We start from the raw sequence: 20,983 nt of genomic DNA on the forward strand, positions 1-20,983 counted from the left end.
AGAAATAAATACGAGTATGTAAATAGTTTGCTCAAATGCACAGTGGTTCGGAACAATTTGTTTTAGCTTTTGGACTTAAAAAAAAGTTCATATTTAAATACAACAATTTAAATTATATTTTTATGACAGGGAATATACTTTACAAATCATGTAGTTAAAAAAATATTCATAGGTAATTTGATGCGAATAAAATTTAATATTGCATTTAAAATAAAAGTCGATTGTTAAAATAGAATAAGGCAAATATATATCATATAATTTAGTGTGTAAATATTTTTCCAAACATTTTTATAACTTTAAATTAAAATTTGTTATTTTATTCGAAACTTATTAATTCATATTTAATATTTTGTCCCACCATCATTTTTGATGCCATTCGGACTTTTAACTCGAAGATGGGGTAGGGATTTATTTAGACGGGGAGACGGGGTGTCTTTAGGCCTTTTGTTTTAGGCTTTTGGGCCTGGCCACAGATTGTTGCAACTACCATTGTTGTTTATGGCCGGCGAGTGCAGCTCCTGGTTCGCTCCCCCCCTCACTTTCCGCCCCAGTTTTCCCCCCGCTTTTCCGCCGCCGGAAGTGTGCGTGTCTCGCGAGCAGAGAACGTGTTGCTGCCGCCCAAAAAAAAAGTTGTTGGCAGCCCAGAGATCTGCTCTCTGGATTTTCCTCGCTCTCTCTCACTCTCTCTCTCTGTCTGTCAGCTGGTGGCCGGGCCATTTTCCGAGTGGCTTTTCTTGGCCAATGCCCGCCAGTGTCTGTTGCGTTGGCAAAGTGAACGTGCGCGTCTTTTCCTGCTCCTGCTGCTCCAAAGTCCACAGTCTCTCCGCCCCGAACTGATCTCGAAAAGAAAACCCGTGACAAATCGAAAAGAAAAATAAAAAGGAAAAGCCCTTTTCCGATAACTCTTCTTTTTTTTCCCGTAATCGCCAAGGCCGAATCGAAGTTTTCCTTTTTTTTACCAGTGAGCGATCGAACCACAAAAAATGTGAGCTGTCCACAGTTAAACGATGAAAACGTCGATCATGTCGGACACGTGACCCGCGCTTCTGCCGCGCGATAATACCGATAACACACGCGCCGATTAAACCGATAGCACCAGCGATAACCCAAGCGTGAGAGTTCGATCGAGTGTGTGCAAACAAAAAGCGAACCGAACCCAGCGTTTATATTTTCTATATTTTCACAACACCCACGAAAGATCATTGACTGCATTGCGGGATCATAACATATAGTAGGAAGCCGAAGCCACATGCCCGCTGAATCGGAATCACAATTTATATTTATATAGAGAAGCGCATATATATATTATAGGATAGTATAGTATAGTATTGTAGGGGCTGTGTGCAGGCCACCGCTTGATCATAATTAACTCTTACAAAGTAAATAAACCAACTGCGAATTTTCGGGGGCCATGTGTTTGCCGTTTGCCCCCGAAACCGAAAACCAAAAAAAGCCGAAAACCAAAAACCAACAGGCGATCCACAAATTTTTACAATTAACATTCGACACGATTGTCCAAAAAGCCCAAAAAGCCACAAAAAAAACAGAATTTTCATTTTCCATTTTATTTTTATATATTTTATGCGAGTTTGTTGTTGTTGTCTCTCATATCATTCGCACATTGTTGGGTATGAAATATTAAGTTTTGGCTCGTTGTTTATTTAAGTAACTTTTGCTTTTGTTTAATAAAGTATTTAGTCAGCGGGCAGGAGATTGATTCATGCCGCACAAATGAATGGGAAAATATGAATGGGGCAGTGCTTGAATTGAAAGAGAGATTTAGAAATCAGAAACCAAACAAAAAACTAGAAAAAGTATTTAAAGAATAGTAATCTTTTAGAATTTTCGAAAATGTAATTTAAACCAAGAGAAATTGTACTTTTTTTAGGCAATATAAAATAATTAAAATCATTGCTTCAGTAAATTATTCATAATTTGAAGTCAATCAAACAACGTTATTTATTTAAATTTTAAATGTTTTAGAATTGTCAAAAATGTAATTTAAGCTTAGAGATTTATTTTTCCTTAGAGCAACAAATAAAAATAAAAGTCATTGCATCAGTGAATATTTTTTTTATAAAACCCAATCAGTTTTTACTGATCTTTGCTGACATTTTGCAAGAGAAGTGAAGAAGTATAAAATCCCTAGTCATTTAATAAGCTAAATAAGTATAGTCACGAATAGGAATATGAGGTTGGGAAAGCATAAGCCAGGGATTTTCCCGAAAAGTCGCTCAGCTGCCTGGAAATGTATCAATAATTATGAAATAGTCCCCATCTCAGCCGTATTGACTCTGAAAATATTGAAATCAAATCGATTTCGTTTCGGATTCCGATTCCGGGTCGACTTCAAAGTGTGCTGGCCGCTTTTGGTCGGGGGAATATATGTTTTTGTTAGCATTCTCCGCTGGTTGCATTCGAAAGTGAACTCAACTCGAGCCGATCGGCCGTTGTTCGATTTTACGAGTACTATATCCCGGCGGAAAATGATGTTCTTTTACTTTTGTTTTTCCTTCTGATTTTCTGTTTCTCTATTGTATTTTTTTGTTGTATTTCTTGTGCTTCGTTTGGACGAGGGAAAATCCCAATTAGTCACCTCCCCTTGATTCTTGGAATGCCGTGTCTCATTTTCATATTTTGTCCACATTATAATTATGGGCACGCGCTGTTCGGCGGGGAAAAACAGATGAAAAGTCTCGGATATATAAGACTTCGACTACGATCCCCCATTATCTCGGCAGCATTTCTGGCATATTTCACAATGCCCTGGCTACGAAATAGTTTCGTTGAAATGTCAAGTGCAGGCAGGAAGCCCAAACAGGTCGATGGGGAGATGGGATCGAGATCGAGATCTCTGTGTTGTGTGTTTTATAAACAAATTGGGGATCGGCCTGAACTCTGCTGGATTACGAAATAGATTAACGATGCTCTCGCCTTGGTCTATATATCCCCCGATCTCCGATCCGTTGAAATCCGCCGCGGATTCTTTGGCTGCCGCTGGTCAGCCTTCGCCTTTGACTTTGCTGGGCCACGTGTGCGTATACGCAATTTTCCCGGTGTGTGCGTGGACTTTTCGTGGATTTTTCTCTGTTATGTACACGGAAAAAAATAATCAACACGTTTGTGCACTAGGGAAAATAGCCACTCATTCAAATCTATTTTAAATATTTTTTAATAATAATAATTCATAATTTATATATCTTAAAATATTTTTTTAACTTTCAAATTAAATAATTTGTCACAAATTTGCTCTTAAACATTATTAATAATTTGTTTGGAGTTTAAAAGACATTCCTTTGTTTTCGGTGTACTCAATTTTTCGCCTTTTGGCTTTTTGCTATCGCTGTTGTTTTGATTTTATTATCGGCAACTCGGCGGGAAAGTTTGTTTATAAACATTGCAATTTTAAAATTTACAGTTCATTTGAAAACTGTTGTTCTCCATTTTTCCGACTTCCATTTTCCCCCTACGTCAGTCAGCATAAGTTTATTAACATATGCAAAGGCGGGGGGGGTGATGCCACATTTTATTTATATGCTCGAAGCGTTTTTTATTTGTTTTGTTTCTTTGCGCAATTTTCAATGCTATCTAAGCGTAAAAAATAAATATTCAAACAGCGGGGAAAATTTAAAAGTTTGACTGGCAATTGATTTGCCCGTTAAACTTGGTTACCAACCGATTCTTCTGGGCCAAAAATAAATATTTTTAATATTATTAAACGCGAGCCAAAAATAAGTATGTTAGTAAACAATGCGAGCAGACCAAAAATTACTTAACAAAAATACCCTGAGTAATTTAGTTGCACAATTATACTTAACAGTATCTAAAAAAATAATGAAACGCCTAAAAAATCCAATAATTTCGATGAACCCAAAAATGCGTGTTAGTGGACTGTCGTGAAAATATAGAAAAAATCGCGAAATATTAAGATCATCGACTGATTAATAGCAGACCAAAGAAGACCAAACTCAGACGAAAACCCACAAAAAAAGTGCCAATGTGAGACAGAGGGTTAAGTGGATAGTGGAGCGCGGAGGAACGGACCCGAAGATGCCCAGCTCTGTGACAGTGAGACCCACGACAACGAACACGCCGCAACATCCCGAAGAATTGGAATTGGAGACATATCCGCACCACCGGAACCACCAGCTGACGCGCTTCCGGTTCCGGTTCACGTTCGAGTCCCGATTAGCCGATGCGCCGATAATGGGCCTGCCGCGCAAGAGAAAGCACAGCCAGGAATCGGGAGCACAATCGATCGATAGCCACACGATACTCTGATATTTTCGATATTCTCGATACCCTGATACTATCGATATTATCGATAGGACAACACAAACCAATCGATAACACAAAACCACACTCAAAAACGAAACACTGAAACGAAGAGAGGCCAGAGAGAATCATCGCCGATCTTTGCCAGCCTGCGCTGACGAAAAACCATGTTAGATATATTTCGTGGATTGAAAAACCTTGTAAAGGTCAGTCACGTTAAAACCGATTCGATAGTATTCCGCCTGCACTACTCAATAACTGTGATGATTCTGATGTCATTCTCGCTAATTATAACCACACGCCAGTACGTGGGCAATCCGATCGATTGTGTGCACACCAAAGATATTCCAGAGGATGTGCTGAACACGTACTGCTGGATCCAGTCCACCTACACGCTCAAGAGCCTCTTCCTCAAGAAGCAGGGCGTGTCGGTCCCGTATCCGGGCATCGGCAACTCCGACGGCGATCCGGCGGACAAGAAGCACTACAAGTACTACCAGTGGGTCTGCTTCTGCCTCTTCTTTCAGGTATACTAAAAGGTTGTGCCTCCGGACTGCTACACAGATGATCTAAATATGGAAAAAATATATCTATTGTCAAAGTATCGATTTTTAACTTTTTAGTTATCGAAGATAACTTTAAATAACTTAAAATTCATCGATCTATATTTAGAATTCTAACGATATCACATACTTACAAAAAATTTAACATGATAAGGGTGGAGACCCCTAACAAACAAGACAGAGATCTTTGAGATCCAGATATCGATAGCTCTTGTCAATATATCGACGATAATTTTTTAACTAGCGAAGATATTTAACCGACTTTTATATTTATCGATTGATTGATATTAATATTTTTAGAGTCCATAAGAAGGGTTTCAATTTAACAAAATTAAAATCTTTAATCTCATTACTAAGCTGTCTCTTAGTTAAAAAATCCCTTTAAAATATAAACAATGGAAAAATTAATTTGATTACATTTGTAATGGCAAATCGATGCCATAACTCAATCTCCCAAAAAGCTACGCCTGCGCAGCGATAAAGCCGACACAGAAATCGGCCATAGATCAGTTGATCATTATGTTTGGGGGCGTTGAATGATTTGATGGATTAAGTAATTAAGCGATTTCTCGCTGACTGAGCGTCCCATTGAGATACATCGCCATACATACTTTTCAATTTCCAAATATTTGTTCCACTTTTTTTCTTCACGATTTTCTTTTTTTGTATTTTGTTTTGCGGTTTTGGTTTTGGCCTTTTGTGAGCCAAATGAAAATGTTTAAGTATTTCGTGTGTGCCGTGCTCCGTTTTGTTATTGTTGCTGCTGCTGATTGGACTGGCCTTGTATCGCTGCGAGTATCTCGAAGATAGTTCGAGCAGTGACGTAGGCAATGCCAGACAGAGACGGGTAGACCGGGCGCGAATGAGAAAGAACGAGAGACAGCAAGTGATTGATCGGCAATCGATGGGATCAAAAAGTGAGCCAAGGCGCTAAGAACAAATTTCATTTTGGAGGGGAAAGAATAAAAAGGAATGCACTTTTTCACCTTAACATTTCAGGGGATTTGATTTTATTTTTAAAAATAATATTTTTTTATCTTTTTTTAAAAGATCTTTGATTGAATCGAACTGTGGTTTTAAGAACGTGAGGTCTTTTGAATCTCGGTTAAAGATAGAAGATATAACGAATCTGAATATATTAACACTTAGAAAAGAGTCAAAAAAATCTTGTGGAAATATGTCGTTTAATAATATTCATTACCAACTAAATTTGTGGTTTATATAATGACATCGATCGATTAAAAATTCAAGTTAAAATTCTGTGAATGCTCTATAATTCCCCCTAGATTTTCCCCAACCGCCCTTCCTCATTTTCCGCCACCTGATCTATTCCCAAAACTGTCATCGCTAATTGCTGGCACCGCTTAAAGGAGATTGATTGTGTCATGGATGCCATTTCGCCCCCTTTTCCCCTCCACCATTTTCCACACCCCTGGTTGAAATCGGTGACGTCGCATACGGCGGCCCATATGGCGTGCATACACAGAAAAAAAAATTCGATATGAAATGGGAACATTTAAAAAGCCGATATGAATAATGTCAAATTTATTAATTCAAGCTATAAAAGTACTGCTTTAAAATACCAAATGTAGTACTTTTTTAACAAATAATTTTCAATTATATAAACATAATCTTGATTCATATCAAAATGACTTGAATAACTTGATATTAAGTTAACCTGCACATTTCAATCTGATATTTTGTCAAGTTTCTTTCTGTGTAGGTATATATAGATTGAGTCGTCTTCATATATATGCAGAGAGAAGAGAGACGACGATTACACAATATATCTTCCCGCTAACAATGTACAAATATTAAATGTATATTTTTATCACACTTTGTCGGGGGGCGGAAAAGTAGGGGGGGTGAAGCTTTTCTCGGTTAGTGTCACAGAGCGATTATAGAGACGTTCTAGTCACCCAAATTCCTATAAATAAATTTATCATGGTATTCTCCCTGCTTAATGACGCGTAGACGCGTTTCTATAATTTACACTTTCCCCCAATTTTCACGTAGCACGATTTATTAATAACAGAAAACAAAACGAGAATCGTGGATCATTGATTTTCGGGGGTATTTACACGCGAAGAAATAAATAGTTTCTAATGCCTATAAAATGCCAACTCTTTTTTTGTGCGTGTAGAAGGTATTTGCCTGGCTCAATTATCATAAATTCCCTGATACTATAGATCATCTGTATAGGATCTAATGGGATGGATCAGATAGGTCATTAAATTGGACAATGCAGTCATTAAATTAAAAGACCTGCAGCCATCAATTTCCATTCGATCGATCCATCGGCTTTCCCTCTGATATGTCAAAAATTGGCATTTCTTCTTCTATGCCACTATATCTGCCCCCGACTTTTCCCCCATTTTCCCGCCTTTCCATCCATATTTCTGAACTGCGCCCGGCATGTCTAGATATTTATTGAAAAGGCGCAGACAAACATAAAAGTGAAATAATATTTCTGGCCAGATGCCAGGGAATTGCTGAAACAAAAAGCCATGGATATGCCAGTGGGTAAGGGAATCGGGAACTGAGAACTGAAAACTGGGAACTAAAAACTGGGAGCCGGCAACATAGGGAGTATGGCCAAAGGTTCTGCGGAGTGGGAACTGTTTATATTTGACTTATGCGCGTGTATTTTTGGCCTCCCCCGATTAAAAAAAAAAAAAAGAAAACTTGGGGAGGGGCCGTCGCCTGGGGGAGTGACAGATCGGATCAGATGGGATCAGACACTTCCTAGGTGATTCCTTCGCGGGACTGTGGGTCATCCTAGGAAGAAATGAAAAGCAAACGCCATTTGCCATTAGCGATTATCCGCCATTTAGTGAGTTTAAATGGTTTTTTATATGGGATATTTATTGTTATGATCGGATTTACAGCAAACCAAATTGAAACTCTTGCTTACAAGTATTTACACATTTTCCTATTTTATTAAACATTTATTTTGACTATTTTTTAAACTACGAATATGGTATTTCGATCATTAATTTTTTATCCGGAACTGAAAATATTCTGTATTCGTGCTTTATATTTTTAAGAAATATTTAAAAACCACCTTGACTTTGTAGCATTTATTGTTATGCAGTTTTAATATTTTCAATTAAAAATCATAGTAATCTTTTAAAAATAAAACTTACAAATAATGGGTATTATATATATTAAAAATCCCTGGTAACTATGGTTGCTTATTTAGGTTGATTGTACTTAAAATAACTGGCTTTCATGTTGAATATCAATGTGAATGTGATATGGGGCCTTTCATTAAACCAAATATTTACCATAACGTAACCCACTGTGCCTGGAGTCTGCAGAGCCAGCGAAGAATTCTTCGGAGACGTCTCTTTTGCCCTCTGCCTTTCGCTTTGATTGTTGCTTCTGCTGTAGTTGCATTTACGCGATGCCTTTGCGATTTGAACGCTTGCCAAATTGCTTTCCACACACGCACTGGCGAGAGGAAAAGCGGGCGGAAAATGGGTGGAGGCCACCGGCCACCCTTCGCCTTTTCTCTTCCTCATTTGGGCTGTCGTCGGGGAAATGCAATTGGCGATTGTATACACAAAAGGGCAGGCCGAGATGATGGAGGCCAAAGCAAATCAAACGCATCATTTGACTTCCGGCAGGCGTGGCCACACAGACCTCTCCCTAAAAACAACAATTCGATTCACAACAATAGCCCCCAATTGACATTTTTGATACTTTAGGTGATCAGATCTCTGTTGAGAGACAATCAAATTCTACAAAAAAAAAAAATGATTAATAAGTTTTAAGATAATTTCTCCATAAAACCACCAAAAACCATTTTATTTTAAGATCACTTAAGATGATGACTTTTAAGTCTTAATACAAATATGTTCAAAAACTTGTTAGATATTTTACATTTTAAGTCTTAATACAAATATGTTCCAAAACTTGTTAGACATTTTACAAGATTTCTCAGTCATTAGTTGGACCCTAGAATTGCGACCGAGCCTGTGCGAAAACGATTGCCGTCATGAGCGGCTAGAATTCGCTACAGATGTTGTTTTGGGCCAATTACAGCCAAATGCCAAACGACAATGGCGAATAGTTTGGAACTGCAGCCGCCGAAATGCCAGAAACCAAAATCAAAAATCCAAAAACCAAAATCCCAAATTAAAAACTTCGCGGGGCTAAAAATACGAGATGGCAAAAATGACAGACAGCCGCCAGTCGGGCGCCCACTAAACAAACTGAACTCTCACCTCAAAAGCCGCTAGACATGGGGATTACCACCTGCCAGGGACTCGGAGATTCAGAAGACTCAAGATCACGACGATAATGATGGGGCGACATTGTCATGTGCCAAAGCAAACACACACCATACACGATTTGCACAACTCACAATCCCCAGCTGTCTGAAGATGGTCCGAATCCGAATCCCCGGCTAATTTACGATACAAGTTATTATTAATTTGTCATCGGGTCGGGCATTAAAATCCCCCCTGGCAAAAGAAAATACAGACGGACTTTTATATCTCAGCAGGAAAGCTGCTGGGACTCTTACATACCCTGTAATAATATTTTATAGAAATGGCTAGAATTTTCAACTTTTTTATAAAGGGGTTTTAAAGCGGGCAGTAAAAAAAATAGCTAAAAAGAGTTGCCTACTTTTAGGCACATTTAAAAGTGATTTCCAACCTTCGAGAAAAATGTTATTAATTTTTATTTATGCAATACCTAGTATTCGACAGCGAACATACCCCCGATAGCCCAACTAATGGGTACAATTAAGCAAGAATTCGTGTCTGCCTGTCTGTCTTTCGGATCGCCCGATATTGTGGTAGGTAAACCTAATGGCTCATGGCTAATTGACAAGAGGGCCCAGGAAAAGCAAGGAAAATAAATGAAAAGCATTGGAATGGAATGGAATTAGCAAAGACAATAATGTCGCTGGGGAAGGTCAGTCACTAATGCCTATGGCTATGTGGCTATATGGCATATATGCTATATGGCATTGTTCTCGGCTGGAATCGGGGGTCCACAATCTACCATCTACCATCTAGAATCTAGAAAACAGCTGGCGAATGTCACTTGTCAGGGGTATTTTTCTCGCTTTTACGACAGTTCCAATGCGACATCACGCCCACACGGAACTCACCTTTGCAGATCTCTCTATAAATACATATACTATATGCCCCATACCATACCATACCATACTATACTATATCTCTATTCGCTTTTTGCAGGCAATCTTATTTTATACACCAAGATGGCTGTGGAAATCTTGGGAGGGTGGCAAGATTCATGCGCTCATCATGGACTTAGACATAGGCATTTGTTCCGAAGCCGAGAAAAAACAAAAAAAGAAATTACTTTTAGATTATTTGTGGGAAAATTTAAGGTAAGTACGGGTAGGAAAATATAAAAGTGCTCTGCAAATGGCCAAAAATATATAAAGTAAATTCCTAAAAAAATATATAAATTATTTTCCAGGTAATTTTAGTTACCTTAAACATTTTTCCCTAAGAGGTTTGGGTTCAACTTAATAAAGCCCATTAATTAAATCGATCCTTAAATATTTACAAAACAGTGCAATGCACCTAGGTAGACTGTGTGTAGATTCCCCGAACCAATATTTCCGGGCATTAGCACTAGTAATTAACAAAGAATTCTCCGGAAATCGCAATCGACTGTGAGTCACGAGTCCGAGTTTTCCAAGAGACAAAGGATTTGGCATTTGCAAAGCCCGCGAATATATATATTTATTTACATCTGAATCACAGCTAATTGCCATTTTTCCAACGATTTTATTTGCAGATATCACAATTGGTGGGCGTACAGATATTACGTGTGTGAGCTGCTCGCCCTTATAAATGTGATAGGTGAGTAGTGTGGTGCACGGAAAGAAATATCCAGGCATGAATCATTGGGACGCTAATGATATTTCACATCGTTTAACGCTGCAACAATATGAGTTTGACCTTGGCTGCTTTTTTGTACTTGAGCCCAAATGATCAAATTGAGGTGGAAAAATATGGAAGAATGCTAAAGTCGAGGGTCTTGACTGGGATTTACCCGGGACTCAAACTGGGAAATATTTATAAAAATACATAAATATTAAAGAACCGTTAAGAACTTTTCTTCACCAGTAAAATGAGACAATGCGATGTGATATTTTATTATTTTTTTAATTACATTCTTTTTTAAGATACGTATAAATGTTTAAAGTCCTTATGAACTCTTTTCTTTAGTTTTTGTGTTAAATAGATTTTTTTCTCGGTGCACATGCCAATCTTTCGACTTCTCCAGGTGCCAGTGAGATCGGTAAACAAAGTTTCGGGGCCAACTAAACGGATCGATCGGATTTTCTTGAGAAGGGGGAGGGGGCAACATAAATTCGGCGTTCATTAACATTCCCCGTGTCGATTTTACGCCGAAAAATCAATGACGAATTTTTATCGACTGACCGACCCGCATCAAAATAAACAAAAACCCCCCCTTCGATATATTTTTTTCAGGTCCCCTCGTGGGGCGTGCGCGCTGAAAACCGAAAATCTGACAAAATAATGAACTGTCAGAAGACATGGGAAATAAACAATAATAATGCGAGAGTAATACACGTTTATAAAATGGCTGACATCGAAAAGTCCGGCGAGATCCGTCCGTTGGGAAACGCGGGCCTAATTGGCCAGAATTCTTGAAATGGGTCAATTAGCCAGCAGGGAGAAGTGGAAATGTAAATGGAAATGGGAAAATTGGGGGGCCTTTTCCTTGACTGAAAGGTGAGGCGCCACGAAAATGCATTTAAAATTATTAAGAATTTTTCAAGATTTCTTTAGTTTATCCCATATTTTATCTCGTAGCTTAAATTTAAGCAAATTGTGTGTTGAATGTCTCATTTTACTGGTAATGAAAAATATACAAAAAATTAAATAAAATAAAAATAACTATCTCCCAAAGTTGAGTACTGTCGAAGATCTCGTCTATAGCCTTCTTGCCTGGATAATATGTACATTCGGTCGGGATGTAGAAATATGTGTCAGTGGAATCAGGCTTTTACCTCGGTATCAAATACAAAGCGTAAATCTATCTAGCCTATCTAGTTGCCAAATTGTTAAGCAAAAGCTTCTTAGTTAAATAGTTTCATTTCAGAGCACCAATAAAAAATTAATACCAAATTGAATATGCAATAGTTATGCAGAAAGTGCTCGTTAAAAATTATTGAGTTGTTCCTTTATTGTTCTCACGATAAAACCAATGCCCCCATTAAAATTAACGTACCTCGGGGGCATTTTGTTTGTTCATTGACCTCCATCCTCATACCAATTAGCCGCAATTAGCGCTGGAAATTGATGGATTCCGATATCTGGTTATATGAATCCGATTTTGTATGGCCTATCTGCCATAATTAATGGGGCGAACGGTTGTGGGTGAGTTGTAACTGCGAAGTAAATCGATTCATTCCCGCCTCGTTGGCCTCAAATCGATCGATCATGCGGATCCGATCCGAATTTTCCAAAGAGCACCTATGCACCCATGCACAAAAAGTAGACAAAAATAAAAAGAAAGCATAAGATGGCAAAGAACCCATCAAAAACGCGGTCCGATAAACAGACAGTCAAGATAGATTGATATACGATAGATAGGTAAACCGATAGAACCGAACGAATGAAAAGTGTATCTCTGTATCTTATTGGTGCTGATTTGTATCTTTTTCTTTGTGGTTCCCTTTTTCAGGTCAAATGTTTCTTATGAATCGATTTTTCGATGGCGAATTTATGACATTTGGCCTGGATGTGATAGATTATATGGAGACCGATCAGGAAGATCGCATGGATCCGATGATTTACATATTTCCCAGAATGACCAAATGTACATTTTTTAAATACGGTTCAAGTGGGGAGGTGAGTAACGAATGCAGCTCTCGCTTTAACACCGACTCACCCAAGTTAATAATTGAATCTGTTCTGTTTTTGGTTTTCTAGGTGGAGAAACACGACGCCATTTGCATTTTACCATTAAACGTTGTTAATGAGAAGATTTACATTTTCCTTTGGTTTTGGTTTATATTATTAACGTTTCTCACATTATTAACGCTAATATACAGGGTGGTTATTATATTCTCTCCTCGGATGAGGGTCTACTTATTTCGTATGCGATTTAGGTGAGTTATCTCTCTGTCGCACGGGATTATATGGGGATGATTTAGGATAGGATTGGGATTTTCTGTTCATATGAGATGCAATCGCTGAGAAAGGTGTCTAAAGGTAGGCAACAAAAATCGAAAGAAACTCAAATTATTTGTTGCATACTTCCAGGCACCTTTATAGGGGATTCGCGAAACTTTAGCCCTTTTCTATCCCCAAATCAAATCTACTGATTCCGTATCTACATATTTTCCATAAACACACATCTAACGATCTTTTCTACAATTACAGGTTAGTGCGTCGTGACGCTATTGAAATAATCGTTCGTCGTTCGAAGATGGGCGATTGGTTTTTGTTGTATTTACTAGGTGAAAACATAGATACAGTTATATTTCGTGATGTTGTACAGGACTTAGCGAATCGTTTAGGACATAACCAACACCACAGGGTGCCTGGCTTGAAAGGTGAAATACAGGATGCATGATATTGGGAGTATTAGAAGCAATACAAAATGCAATTTGTCGTCTCCATTTGAAAACCATCGAAATCAACAACAATAAGTGTCAGAACAACGACTCGAAAAACAAGACTAAGAAATGAAAATTACAACCACAAAGGAATCTAGAGATCTTCGCAGCAGCCGCTTCATAAACAAACTCAAAACTCAACACACACACCGCTAAAAAATCTTTAAAAAACGTATCTCAAAAATACAACCAAAAAAACTATCGTCAGCTCGCAGTCAGTCATCAAAAATCAGCATTAAATCAGCTCAGCCATGGAGACCACGATCGATAGTCGATAGTCGATACAGCAGGAAAAGCACACATCCAAAAACCACAGGAGAAATGAACAGGAAATAAATGGAAGCGGAATGAAAGCAGGGAGAAATATGGAAAAAATAGGAAAACATCAACAGCCACGCAACGAAAGGAATTTTAAGTAAATAAAAAAATCAAATTAACGAGAAAATCGATAAACGATAATGGACAGAGGATAACAATCGAGGAAGACAGGATCGCCAGGCCGGTGGCAAGTAGCGCCTGCCGTCGGCCAGGGGTCACAAGGTCACAAGGTCACTACGTCACAAGGGATCGCCTGGGAAATCAGAGTCAGCGATCAGCGACCCATAGAAAAGTTGCCCCAAGGACAAGGTCAAAGTGTGAGGAAACGGAAACGGAAGCCACAGACAGACACACACACATACACACACACACGACGTTACATACACATAACCACGCTTACAGCGACATCACTCATACGCCCCGTAGAACACACACACACATCGCACTTTGCTTGTCATGCAGCGTTAACTAAACCAAACATCAACAAAGTCGAGACGACGCCCGCGGAAAATTGCATTTCTGTATTAACCCAATAAAAAAGAATGAAAAATCGAAGATCAGCATCACTTTCACCGAGGAGAAGCACAGGAAACGAGATGCTACAGCCACAACATCTGAGGTAAAACAACAACAAAAGCAAGAGACGAAGAGCAGCAAATGAAAGTCAAGAAAATCGCAGAAGGAAGAGGAGGAAATCGCAGAGAAGAGCAACAGTTTAATTAAATTAAATTCAATTCAATTAAATTACTTATTACAATGATATCTTGAAGTGTTCATGTATTCGAATGTAGGTTAACTAAGTCAAGCATACAAATAATTCTATACATATATGTATAATATATATATTATATATATATATAGACAACAACAAACATTTTTTTTTCTAACTCTAAGCATTTGTATTACCCGCTAAACAAATGAACAAAACAAAACGAAACAAAACAAAAGATAAAAAACAATGAAAAATCAACCAAAAAAAAGCAAACCGAAAAACAGAATTTTTTGTATACAGAAATGAAAGAAAAAATTGAGCAGATAGAATATAATAACGATAAAGAAAAGAGAAAAGAGAAAAGAAAAGAAAGAAAAAAGCCGAGGAGAAACGAACAGAAAATATCAGTAAATATCAAGAAAGTTCAGAAAATACCATACCGAATACCGAAAAAAACCGAAAACAAAAGATACATTTACATAGTTTATTTAGAAGAAACTATAGCGCGCATCATTATATAACCGAAAATCGAAGATCGAAAAACTGAAAAGGGAAAACTGAAAACCGACCCAACTCACAAAAAACAAAGACAAACAGACAGACGGAAATGTTTTAAGCTCACCCACACACAGACACTCTCACACACACACATATAGCATGTAAAGCATATATATATATATAAATTTATCGATCGATCATTCAGCAAAGAGAAGAAGAAGAGCAGCCAACATTCGCAGCATAAATCAATTAACTCCACTAATAATAGAGCATACTCAACTCTCTCAACTCTCTCTCTCTCTCTACGAAAAATACGCCTAGTACTCAGAAGCGGAAAATGCGAAAATTGCCCAGGAAAACTCAAAAGCACACGCTTTGCCACATGAATCAAGTGTAAACATAACGATAATAATGATATAATACCGCTAGCGAATAAAGTCCCAAAAATCGAGAGGTTCTAAGATCAGATGTGGGAGATTCCCCAGTTCGACAGTCAGTATGTATGTGTGGGCATTGCAGGTGGCCTACAGTGAAGCCTTCCTAAATGAGACCCATCCGAAGGTTAGTCTTCACCCCGAACCACAAAGTCATCATCATAACAATATGTGCTACAAATCGTAATATCCGTCCAGAAAACCTTTTGAAGCGCACCTCTCTTGAGTTTTTATATCCGATCTCTCTGTCTCTCTTTTGGATCCCCGATCCATCCGACTTCCGTATAACCCAAAGAAATGGACCAACACCTTGCCTTTTTCCCATCTCTCAAAGGACGACCAAAAAAATACAATACACAGCCAGAAAAAGCCAAGCCAGAGATCTAATAAATCTAACAACAAATGTCACTGCCAACAAAACCAGTTAAAAAGTAAAATCAAGTAAAAAATAGTTAAAATGTAAATGGGAGAGGTTCTTGAAGGGTTTTAGATAGGTTCTTTCGTGGGTTTCCCACCCTGCAATGCCCAAAAGTACACAGTGAACCCAGAAACAGAAACAGAAACATGGATAGCAAAAGGAATTTACCCCAGAAGAAGATTGTTCCTGAACCAGGAATTGCCGAAAATCCTGCTCATTCCTTTCGGGAATCACTTTTCGATTTCGAATCATCTGAATATGATTATGATTCTGATTTGAGCGCTTCTTTCCGTCTACTCACACTACTCAGCATACTCAGCAAGGACGCATTACGATTTAGAGGGAGTGAAAAGTGAAAGTTGAAGAGAAGGTTAAAGAGAAGGTGAAGGTGGGAGAAAGTGGGGGTAAGGTTGAAGCGAAAAAACAATAAATGTAACAATAAATGGTAATAAGTAATTTTAGCGTACGTCTTTTTTTTTAACAGCTTATAGCCAACTAAGTGAAGTAATTGTAATTCTAGTTCAAACTGAACCATTTTTGTCTGCGTTTTTTTTTGTCGTGGATTCGTAGGTTAAGTCACACACACACTCATGCAGCATACACACACACACACAACACACAAAGAAAACGGTAAACGAAAAGCAAAATGTATAAATATCGAGGATACTTACACTGTAATTATAGGGGGCGAATTAAGAAGGAATACCATACCAAAACGTAAGCATATTACAAGGAAATTGCCATTAGTCGATATTGTTAAAGCGATACGTATATGATCTACAATGCTAGGCTAATGAAAAACCAAAAAAAAGAAAGAGGAAGGAAAGGAATACTTAGTGTAGCTCAAGATGGAATCTCTCGTATCTCGTAACTCGTAACTCCAACTAAAAGCAATTGTAAAATATCGTAACAGATCTGAAGGCGATCGAACAAACAAACAAAAGCAAATGCAAACGAACAAAACGAACGCAAGACTTTATTTTTCAAAGTGTTTGCCGCAATATAAAATAATAATATAATATAATATGTAATGATAACTCGAAGAATTCGAAATGTACTAGCTGAATGTAGAGGTTAAGAAGGACATTTCATAGACGCAATCCTAGAAGCAATAAGCACGGGCCGAAACGGAAATGAAAAGCAGAAACGGAAGCGGAAAAGGAAACGAAAAAGGAAACGGAAACAGGCAGAGCTAACGATAACATCGATGACTTTTCACCACGTTTCACCACTTCCGGTACAGTTATGTCCACTTCTCACCACACCGCACGGCACTTCTCTCTCTCTCTCTCTCTCTCTCTCTCTCTCTATCACACACCCTCTTATCCCGTCTCTTTTCCACTGAAAAACCCTTTTCACACTCCATATAGCCTGTTTCCACTACAAATAGCGGTGGAGACAGGCTATCATTCTTGTATGACCTGTTTTAAAAATTCCAAAAAAAGTAACCTGGAATATTCTGTATTCGAATCTCAATTAATATTTGTGTTTGTTTGTTCATTTGTTTGTCCATTTGTTTGTTGGTTTGTTCCCGGTCTGAATCGGAATCTGAATTCGGTTTCTGCCATATTGTTTGTGTATAATTATTATGTATTCTTTGGTGGCTAAGTTAAGGCTTTAGTTCTGTAACTTCTACCGTACTTTCTCACTCATTTGTTCTTTCGTGCAATAAAAACGAGACTTGTATACATATCATTGTTTATTTGGTTTTATTTTTGGGGCTGCCTTGCATATTCTCCGCCCACTCCTACTTCCACTCTCTCTATCTCTCCCTCTCTATCTTTATCCCTCTGTCTCTGTCTCTATCTCTGTCCATCTTTCTCAGCACAACAGCACAACAACAAAGCGAAGAAGAAAGTCAATTTCTCACGGCTCAAAAAACGCAATAAGAAATGAACCAAGAAATCGAATCGAACTAAAAGCAACAATTAGTGAAGCATATTGGTGAAATACTCGTAACTTATATTTTAAATCGAATTAGTGAGTGATTAGCGCAACGGTAACGATAAACGATTAACGATTAAAGCGATAAAAAACAGAACATACAATTTAGTTGAATTCCCTAGCAGAATCGAATCGAATAGTGAGAACTTTTTATTAGGAAGCAAAAGCGAAAGCGAACGCGTTTTTTAATTGTATACTAATCGAATCAAAATTGTAAAGAACAAATAAACAACAAATATTGCATACAAATTGAAACTGCCAATTCACATTCTCAGACAAATTTTTACGAAGCTAAGGCTAAAACCGAAAATTGAAAATCGAAAGCATAACAACACCCAATTAATAGCACTAAGCGAAAATATACAAAATTGCTGAATATTACAGATAAATCGAACTCGTATCTAGATCATTAACTAGGCCCGCGACTTTGACTTTGACTTTGACCCTCCTTCGTTTCGTTTTTCCCGATTTTCGATATCCGATAGCCAAAACATCCGATAGTCGATCGGCGATAACAAATATCGGATTGCGGCTCTGGCTTAATTTAGTCACTTAGCGTATATTATATATCAATTTGTGTGTGTGTGAACAAATAGCAGACAATAATTAGTGAAGGGAACTTTTTAGGCGAGATCGAGGGTCCAGGACCGAAACTCCAACTCCACTTTTCCTGGACTAGGGGGGCGTGGCTGGGGATTTTCACAAGCAGCTAATTTACCGTCTTCCAACATAGCATAAAGAATTCACTACCTTGTTTTCCTGAAACAAATATCGTACGTTGCAGCTTTAGTGTGAATTATTTTTAACTTCTTAACAACATGATTTTTATTTTTTTTTATTCTGAACTAAAGCCACGTCCCCATGATCTCAGAGGCTTGAAAATGATAGAATGAGATTTATTTCGTTGGTGGCCCAGAGTTCAGCAGCAAAGTTAGCGAGCAGCATTTTGATGGAGTGTATAGGAAAACTGCCTTAAAGTGATTTTCAAGTAAGACCGATCGATCAACCAGCAAACCGTGTATATGTATATATTATATAGAGGCCGAGGAGAGTCGGTGAGCATTTTTTTTACTAACAAGAAACCTACGAGTAAGCCTAACTTTTAACACAGAATCAACCGAGAACACACACACGACCTGTACATAGCCGACATACGAACATACATCCTACAACACCCTGCATATATATAAATACATATATATATACAACAAGCATATACCTATATATAAAGAGTTTTATAACGAAGTGGATTAGTTGGTAACTGTAGAGCGAGACATCTTTAGCAAAATTACACCTAAGTTTTCCAGATTCAGATGACTTTTTAACCAGACAAAAGCAAAAGGCAAGAAGCAAAAAGCAGCAGGCTGGCAAGTAGACAAATTATGAAATTATAAAATTACGAAATTACAAAAATTATGAAATTAAAAATTATTATTATAAAATTACGTAGAAAAGCAGTCAGAGTAAGGAACTATTTGTATTTCAACTTGTTTTCCAGAAGATCCTAAGTTTAGTCAAACGTAATGTAATGTAAATGATAAAACGAAACAAACGTATGTAAAATAATTGCATAAATAATTTCAAATATATTCGCCGATTGCCTTCAACTAGAGGAATTTTGATTACACTTAATAACGAATACTAAATAATTAATAATAACTAAATAATGCATTGAATATTTATACAAAACAAAAGGTAATGAAAACAACTATAAATATATGGATGAGTGGGTAGAATGAGGAGAATACAAGAATAGAAGAAGAATAAACGCAGAAAAGCAGAGGCAGACAGAACAACAAATCTACACAAAAATGAAATTCAAAAAGAACTGAAGTAAAAACAAAGATTTTAAAGCAGTAACAAATGGCAAACAAAAGAGAACAAACGAAAAAACGAAAACCAAATAAAAATCAAGATAAAGCATTCATATTTGTACACTAAAGACCCGTTAAGGAGTACGCAACTTATACACGCAATATTAGACTAAACCGACTTCGATAACCGATAAACGATAGAATTCCCAGCCCCCCAGCACGAAGGAGAGGGAAAGCCCCCAACTTCAGCTGCTTTAAATTGATTACCAACCTTCGATTTCTTTTGTTGTTGTTAACTAGAGACACTCGCACATATCCAATGAAAGACGTCGATTACTTTCCATTCCCATTCCTATCGAAAGACCACCACCCCTAGATACGCACATCCCAAAAAAAATCGAAATCGATGGCAAAATCGAGATCACAACCACAATTACGATAACAATTACAATGGCCACCACAACCACAGATGCACAACCACTGGAGCGAAGGACGCGAAGGATATGCGATGAATTAAGGAAGCGAATTAAGGATGTAGGAGCTGAAAATGGAGTAGATCGAATCTAGTGAATACTTTTAGGCGTTAAGCGTACTTCTAGTTTGTATCTCTTATATACACACACACAGATATATCTAGGTATATGGATATAGCATAATTATACAGATATACAGACCTATCGATAACTCACAAACCGCATACAACTAGCCAGTGCAGAAGATCGATAACAATCGATCCGCATCGATTAGAGGTGTAGATCCAATCCCATTTTTTTTTGTACTTGTACTTGTATGGTAATTGCTAACGGTAAATGGTAAAAGGTAAAGGTAAACGGTAACGGTAATGGACATTTAACTAGTTATAACGTGCAGTTATCGTAATTTATGATTATCGATTATTGAGTCTTGAGTACGATTATTACGGAACGTTTAATTTTGTTAATACGAAAACAAAACGCGAGCATGGTTAATAAAGCTTTAATTTGAAGCTATATAGGTATATATATACGCCCATATATATATATGCCCACACACAAACACACACGATCGACACAATACACACATACACTCTCACACACAGACAAGGAAACGTCCTCAGTTTATAAATTTTCAAATGAGTGACATGGAAAACTTGAAACGAAACGATAAACGAAAACACGTAGGCAGTACGGATTAGGTCTTAAGGCCCCGCATATAAGTAATATACAATTAAAATTATTTAACGAATCAATTTATTATTGATGGCGAATGGAGCGATACCGATGGCGAAGACGGTGACGATGACGATAGCGATAATGATAATGATAAAGAGAAGAAGTGGAAGGAGAAGGGAGAGCCAGGATATAGATCGGTGCCGCGGGCATATGCG

The 20,983-nt window shown here is 37.7% G+C and overlaps 1 protein-coding gene across 3 annotated transcripts in view; it reads left to right on the plus strand.

Moving 5' to 3' along the window:
- The window catches only part of shakB (shaking B), a 158,940-nt gene extending 141,386 nt beyond the window's left edge, over positions 1-17,554 (plus strand). For 2 of the 3 annotated variants that reach the window (XM_070218376.1, XM_044395532.2), the window contains 5 exons: positions 10,052-10,206; positions 10,623-10,687; positions 12,543-12,709; positions 12,791-12,969; positions 13,244-17,554. In XM_070218376.1, coding sequence (XP_070074477.1) covers positions 10,052-10,206; positions 10,623-10,687; positions 12,543-12,709; positions 12,791-12,969; positions 13,244-13,436 — 759 coding nt within the window. In that variant the 3' untranslated portion in view covers positions 13,437-17,554. Of the gene's footprint in view, positions 1-4,178; positions 4,803-10,051; positions 10,207-10,622; positions 10,688-12,542; positions 12,710-12,790; positions 12,970-13,243 lie in introns of those variants that run through there. The other variant, XM_044395535.2, reaches the window with a different exon arrangement.
- Positions 17,555-20,983: the final 3,429 nt, after the last annotated feature.

This window comes from Drosophila takahashii, chromosome X (assembly GCF_030179915.1).
Source record: "Drosophila takahashii strain IR98-3 E-12201 chromosome X, DtakHiC1v2, whole genome shotgun sequence".
Taxonomy (NCBI): Eukaryota; Metazoa; Arthropoda; class Insecta; order Diptera; family Drosophilidae; genus Drosophila; species Drosophila takahashii.